Genomic DNA, 7597 nt, shown 5'->3' on the forward strand with positions numbered 1-7597 from the left:
CCCCGAAAAAGCCAAAGGCTAAAAGAAAGCTCCACCCACCGCACCTCCCACCAACAGCCGCCGCCGCCCCCCCCCCGCGCCAACCTTCGCGCCCAAACTCAACTCTTCCCAGCCACCACATAGGAAGGTCCCCGCCCTCTCTCAGGCCCCCGTTCCTATATAAAACCTCGCCAAGGGAAGGCAGCCTCTTCTTTCTTTCACGAAACCAAGCTTGTCCGCTTACGCTCTTTTCACCCTTCCATTTCTTAATCCAGCCTTATCCGTTTCCGGTCCCCGGTATAGCGCGGGCGGAAGTGTAGGCCCAGGAGCCGGAGGGAGCCGCCATCATGGGCGACAAAATGGATATGTCTTTGGACGACATTATCAAGCTGAACAGGAGTCAGCGAGGCGGAGGTGGCCGAGCCGGCGGTGGTCGAGGCCGGGGAAGAGGAGCTACGGGTCGAGGCGGCGGAGCTGGGCGAGGCGGAGCTGGGCGCGCAGGCGGAGGCGGCCCCGTCCGGAACAGAGCCGCTCTGTCCCGGGGAGGCGGCAGGAACAGGCCCGCGCCGTATAGCCGGGTAAGGCCTCTCTTAGGAGGTTCTTCCATCGAATATTGGGCATGGTCGAGACGGAGTAGCGGCATTTTAAGTTTATCGGGGAAGCAGAGTGGGGCGAAATTCTCCGGCGTCTTTAAGGAGGGACGCTCTCTGTTGGAATTTGCGGTCTGGTTCGGTATCCTGGTGTACTTTGGTTTCGTTTAGACCAGGAGTCGGCAACCTCGGCTCTTTTATGACTCGTGGACTTCAACTCCCAGAATTCCTGAGCCAGCATAGCTGGCTCAGGAATTCTGGGAGTTGAAGTCCACGAGTCATAAAAGAGCCGAGGTTGCCTACCCCTGGTTTAGACCATAAATTTGGGAAACAAAAGGAAATTAAAATGTTGAGCCGAATAAAGAAGATGGGGTTACACTAATCGGAACTCGTTCTCTTCACAGCCAAAACAGCTCCCTGAAAAGTGGCAACATGATTTGTTCGAGAGTTGCTTTGGCCCTGGGGCTGGCGTGGAAACGGGTGGAAAGCTCCTTGTCTCTAATCTGGATTTTGGTGTTTCAGATGCAGACATACAGGTATGTTTGTTCTTAATAAAGGATCCTGGATAGTGCGTAAATGGAATAAACTATGGCATTTATCATAGCTTTCGTTTATTTTCTGACAATACTACATTAGTATTGATTAGAACATTTTAGTCTGGTAAAATCTTTCTGAAATGAATTTATGACAGAATTGATTCTAGCATCAGCCTGTAGCATATATTAGTCATAATATTCAACGTTGATTTGCTATATTTTGAAAGTAATAGCATATATTGTTTTGTTATAAAATATTTGAGCAATTCTGCTTTATTGCAAACCAACTTTCGGGTACTTTTGAACATTCTGGTAGTACAAATGTTTCATCTGTTAAAGGAACTTTTATTCTGGGTGGCCCATTTATATTGTTGAACAAATCTTTTGCCTTGTTCTTGAAACTGCAAAAAAAAAGTTTATCTAATTCAAATGCAGCTTCAGTTCTTTATTGAAAAACTATTGATGAAATGTTACTGCTATCTCTAGACCAAATCCTAGGATAAAGAAGCTAAGAGACAGATAATAGTGTAGTGATTAGAATGTTCCCCAACCTTGACAATTTTGAGGATGCTGGCTGAAGAATTCTGGGAGTTGAAGTCCATACATCTCAGAGTTAGCAAGGTTGAGAAACACTATTAGAATATTGGCTGGGGAAGGTTCAGGTTCAAATCCACATTAGACTGTTAGGCTCACAAGAGGATGTTGGTCAGCTGTTATAGCTCTGTCCATTCTCAGAACTGAAACATTTACAAAACAGATTTTGTATCTAAGCTGTTTTTATTTCCTTTGGAGGAACACTGATATAAATGGAAAAATCAGTAAACATTTTGATGTGAATATTATGAGCAGTTTTTTAATATTCTAAAAATACTAGCCTCACTGGTTATAAATAAACTGATTTATTGGAGAACTTTTGCGTTTATATTACAATTTTCTCAACCAGTACATATTTTGTACTGGTTTTAATTGCTTTAGAATTGTTGCTGCCCAGAGTTACTTGATTGAGGTGGGCAAGTATAGAAAATAGATTGATTGGGAGATTATAAAGTATAAATCTTTAAATATCAGTTGAAGCAGGAAAAAGGCAACCTTAACATGAGGACTATTTTATAGACATAAGAGCAAAATTACATGCGTAGGGATATATTGTCCTCTATTACACATTTCTAGGCTTTCTGAATAAACTTAAAGAACCTGTTACATTCTCAGATACATTAATGTTACTTTTCCATTTTTTCAGGAGCTTTTTGCAGAATTTGGGACACTGAAGAAGGCAGCAGTACACTATGATCGTTCTGGACGTAGTCTAGGTACTGCAGATGTCCATTTTGAGAGGAAAGCTGATGCTCTGAAGGCTATGAAGCAATACAATTGCGTTCCTTTGGATGGTATGTATCTACTTGCTAATCATATTGTGGGTTACACAAGGATGATCTGACATGGTTTAGGTAATTAACCAACTACTTGTATATAAGCATTCTCCTTAGGTGACAAGGATCTACATTTAGGGCAAGTGTATGGAATACAATGTAATGGAGTAGTGGATTGGTAGAAGAGTGTTCAGTGCTCCATTCTCCCTCTATGTGCCCAGCATAGAAATCAATGCTAGAAGAGGGAGATTCATCTTTTCTGAATGGATCTTTTCCTGACCATTTTCTATTGGCATTTTTGACTGCTAGATTTATTTTAAGTTGTTATGATAATCATGGACATTGATTCTTTTTATTATTCTTAGGACGTCCCATGAACATTCAGCTGGTTACATCACAGATAGATACACAGAGGAGACCAATACAGAGGTTAAAAAACTTACCTTAATGTTCATTTCTTTAATTAAGATTGATTATGCTGTAGCCTACAGTTTTCAGGATTTTGTGGTAGCATCAGTATATTATTACTACAGACAGTAGTGGAGTCTGCTGTATTCTTACAGAAAACTTGAAGTTGAATTTTTAACTTAAAAATGTGTAATCATACTTAAGCAGAGCTCGCTCAACAGATTGGGGTAGCTAACATGTAGACCAGTCATTTGTATGTAAGGGGAAAAATAAGGGGAAAACATGTTACAATGTGTTTATTCCTCACTCAATAGACTATTCAATTCATTTTCTGTGTGTGTATGTGCGCACACACACACTAATATATATTTGTATCTTTTATTTTCTTTAAATTAGTTGTCTAACTTTAGAAAAAAATGGAAAATTAAATTTACAAAGAATAAACAGACCAAATTTCTTGGTAATTGATTAGTCATGATTGCTGAAACAAGATTAAAATGGGGATAGTGGCACTTTTATCACTTTCCAAATTAGTTACATTGCAATTCCTCAAATAGCCAAAATTGGTATTTGATCTTATATACTTCATATTGCAACCCTGCTGTCCAGCAAAAAGATTTTCTAATACAGAGTTTTGATTCACTCATATTGTTAATTATTATCATAAACCAAAGTAGGCCTATTGCGTATTACTTGCCCTTGTACCTAAAATAGAGGCTAGAGAAATTTTGTATTTTTCTAAAGTAATTGTACTCAAAGGGCCTCCAGTTTATAAGAGATATCAGATACGATTCACTTTTGTGTTTTGTTAATCATGTTCTGTCATAATGCTCACTTTTACATTAGCTTCTAAACTGATATACATTGCATTTTCACTTATGTATGTCTGAGCACCTCTAATTTAGTATCTTTTTTGATATTAGTGTAAATAGAGGAGGTATGACAAGAAACCGTGGTGGCTCAGGTGGCTTTGGCGGTGGCAACAGACGAGGCAGTCGTGGCAATAGAGGCAGAGGCAGAGGGGCTGGTAGGAGTTCCAAACAGCAGCTCTCTGCAGAAGAATTGGATGCACAGTTGGATGCTTATAATGCTAGGGTAAGTAATGTATTGAAGAAGATGGAGGCAGAATGTTGCCCCAATGAGTAACTTTGCAGTAATGTTTAGTTGAATAGCTGATTGGCATGTGTGTTTTCAGTTGCTTGTATAATCCTCCTGGGTATGAAAACAACATTAATATGAAGGCAGTCCTGACAACACTAGTTGATTATGATTCTAGTATGGTTATCTGATCATATTTATGGTTATCTGATCATATTTATTGAAATTAACATGGTAGAACATGTGTTGAACCACAAAAGAAATCAAGTTCTATAATGTAATAGCAGTTCTAAACTCTACATGTTTCATGAATGTAACCATATTTTGCTTTTTTAATTGCTATTCTGCTTGGGTCAGATTGGATAAACTGCATTTTATAATAATCAAACATTATTTGGAACTAGAATTTTATTTCTGCGTGCACAAATGTACACATGCATGAATGTATAATACATGCATGGTTATCTCTAAGGCCGTGGCACTAGTGAAACATAGAATCAAAATCATGGTCTATTACATCTCCGCTGCTACTGAATGATGATCCCTGACAATTAGCATGTATTAAATCAGCCTGTATTTAAATTGACATAGGTTCAGATATTTATGCATACATATATAAGAAAAGAACTCCATCTTTTTTAAAGACTCGTGAAAATCTAGAATTTGGGGAGTGTACTCTTCCAAATACTTTAATGCTGAAATTGCAAATTGTGTGAAAAAAAACCTTTTCTGGGTGTGAATCTACCTTGAAATGATTTATTGCAAAATATGCAATACCAGAGTAGCCTGTTGCTTTCTTAAGTTTTTACTTGTTTACAGCCAAATAATTGTCTTTTCCTTTCTTTCTAGATGGATACCAGTTAAATCTGATGATGCGTCACATGCATGGAAAGGACTGCAGACATCTCATTCCATGCTCCCTAGTGGGAGGGAAAGGGTGTATAGCGGCGGCTACTAATATCAAGAATGGAATTTGTTTTACTTTTATGTTTTGAAATAGGTTTTAAACTCATGTAAAGGTTTCTTTCTTTTTTTTAAATTCTGAAACAGATCTGTTTTGTACTGAGTTATTTTTGGGAAAAATTTTACTGGTTGCCTGTTGGGCCAAAGTGGCTTTTTCACTTTGGCAGTAATAAAATAGAAATGTGTCTAGAGCTGTAAATGTCTGCTTCATGTTGCAGCTGGAGCCTAGCCTTGGGGCTGCAAAAGCAAAGATGAATAGGGGAAGCAGACTGCCTGCTAGTCCCCAGCTAAATAGTTGGTGCTGATCGCCCTTCCCATGAGGAGGGATTCTGTTCTCTCAGGTCTCCCTCCTCCACCTGCTCCAGAAGGGGTTTGTAAACTGCATCTCACCATCTTCTGTGTGCTGACTTCTTCGGTTTGTGCGAAAGCCACCATTGTGACTACTGTTGCAGGGAGGTGATGTTCCCTGGTGAAGCTGACTTTGGAGGTCATGGGGAGGGAGTAAATTTCTTGTTAAAGTTGTTTTGTATTTAACACTTGATTCCAAAGTTCAGTGCTGGTCCCACCTCAGTATTTTTACTGTAAAATAGTTGCTGTGAAAATTCAGTGACACCAACATGCCAAGTAAAGATTTAGTCTTTCAACTTTTAATTCCCTATTGAATTCTTATTTTAAGTAAATCTAAAGACATTTGTAATGGTCTATGCTGTGGCGTATTATGTAATGGATTAAGACTATTTCTAGATCTTAACTGGTGTGGGATGGAGTAAATATCAGACTAATGTGAAAACTTACATCTTTGGTGGGTGAGATACCTAAGGGGTAATTGCAGTAATTGTACCCAAGACACCACCTCTCTTTTCTAGCATCCTCAACATGTTCTAAGTTCAGACTAAAAAGCATTAATGCCTGTTTAGTTATTGGTACATTGCCCCTTCAACATCAGAATATCCTAATGTTGAAACTAGAATGCATCAATAATTTGAAAAAATAGATATAGCAGGATATCAAAGTTATGCAGGAGTAACAGCTGATGGAAGTTTCTTAATATTACTTAAGATATTTAACAAAAAATACTCTTACATAGCAATGAAACATGTAGGTGCTAGATGTTGGGAAAATAGTAATATATGACTTTCTGTAATTTACATGTGTAACAGTAAATATTTTGGAAAAAATGTTCAGATGTAAATGCCTTACATTCAATCTAATTAAGGCATATAATGATAAAAAGCTTAACCATACACTTGAAAGATGACTTGGTATGGACAAGGAAGTGACAAAATGCATTAATATAAAGTGGAAACACTACTGCCATTTGTCCTTAATTTCAACATCCATATAATGTGTGAACTATATTCAGTTTTATATAAGGAGGCAGCATACTTTTCATAATCTTGCAGATACATTAGTAGGAAATACTGGTCTAAACAAGAGCTCTTCTAATGTATATCAAAGCTATAAAAATAGTACACAGACTTAAAACTTGGTAATTTACTACGGCATAATGTAAGAAGAAACGATCCTTCAGTGTTATTGAACAGTTCTCAATAGCTAATGAAGTTATAGTTAAGCAACATCTGGAAACCCAAAAATTCCTTACTTTTGTAAAGAAACTTAATATGACTGTTCGTTTTGAAATACTATTGGGATTTTTATGTTAGCCAGTGTGTTTAATTTTATTGATAGATCTGCGGGTATTTTCCTAGGGCAGTGAAAAAGATATACTTCTTTGAAATTGGACATCATTATTTGGAAAAACTATGAAAAAGCAGCCCCAAATGAAGCGATTATAGAATATGTAACATGTAGAAATTGTGGAATGGTTAATGAGGAATATTGTGAAAAGTATAAAATCAACAATCGGAATGCAAATATAAGTACTTTATGCTAAGAATTTTGCCACTTCTTTACCAAATGATGTTTGGCCAGCTATTGGTCATAATAAATTAAGGCAGCGCTCAATTGCTATAAGTAGGAATTGCAGTATAACACGAGATGGTTAGATAGTACCATCGACGCAATGAACATGAATTTGGACAAACTCCGGGAAACGGTGAAGGACGGGAGCCTGGCCTGCTATTTGTCCACGGAGTCGCAGAGTCGGAAATTATTTGGAAACAACACTATAGCACACAAACGCCATAACTTATCAAGATGGTTGGGAGGGTTTCAGGGTGATCTATCTGCCAGTCTTAGTTTAGTTGCTATTATTAAAACTGGTCTTGTACAATGGTGTTTCGCAAAATTACAGCAAGGCAATGAGCCAAAGCAAAACCGACCCAGGCGACCGCACAAGACGTCACTGCCTATACAGGTTTACACAGTGATTCTTTGCGGCCCTCCCTCTTCTATAATCCTAATAAAATTCATAGGATTATAGCCTCAATGCGGGGGTCTTCAAACTTGGCCCTTTTATGACTTGTGGACTTCAACTCCCAGAATTCCTCAGCCAGCAAAGCTGGCTGAGGAATTCTGGGAGTTGAAGTCCACAAGTCATAAAAGGGCCAAGTTTGAAGACCCCTGCCTCAATGAATATTGGAGAACAAGTCGCTCTCCAGTTATATTGGGATTAAGCAAGACTGCTGTAGTCTTTGCTTAAATTTAGAAAGCAAAGCTGGAAGGGAACGGACTGCAGCTTGTAAGTGTACAC

The 7597-nt window shown here is 38.4% G+C and overlaps 2 protein-coding genes across 7 annotated transcripts in view; one reads left to right on the plus strand and one right to left on the minus strand.

Annotated features, from left to right (window-relative positions):
• Nucleotides 1–7597, minus strand: part of ANAPC11 (anaphase promoting complex subunit 11) — a 127223-nt gene that overhangs the window by 2796 nt on the left and 116830 nt on the right. Inside the window, exon 1 of one of the 6 annotated variants that reach the window (XM_083353956.1) lies at nt 224–263. The exons of 1 other annotated variant lie outside the window; for it this stretch is intronic. The gene's annotated coding sequence lies outside the window, so the exon portion shown is untranslated. Of the gene's footprint in view, nt 1–103; nt 264–7597 lie in introns of those variants that run through there. 4 more of the 6 variants (XM_083353953.1, XM_083353952.1, XM_083353954.1 and 1 more) reach the window with 4 other exon arrangements.
• Nucleotides 256–5135, plus strand: ALYREF (Aly/REF export factor). Its single transcript, XM_083353950.1, has 6 exons — nt 256–557; nt 974–1105; nt 2346–2493; nt 2841–2904; nt 3807–3978; nt 4831–5135. The coding sequence occupies exons 1-6, from the start codon at nt 327–329 to the stop codon at nt 4843–4845; spliced, it is 762 nt and encodes a 253-aa protein (XP_083210076.1). The 5' UTR covers nt 256–326; the 3' UTR covers nt 4846–5135.

The sequence above is a fragment of the Vipera ursinii genome, assembly GCF_947247035.1.
Source record: "Vipera ursinii genome assembly, chromosome: 2".
In the NCBI taxonomy this organism is placed as follows: domain Eukaryota; kingdom Metazoa; phylum Chordata; class Lepidosauria; order Squamata; family Viperidae; genus Vipera; species Vipera ursinii.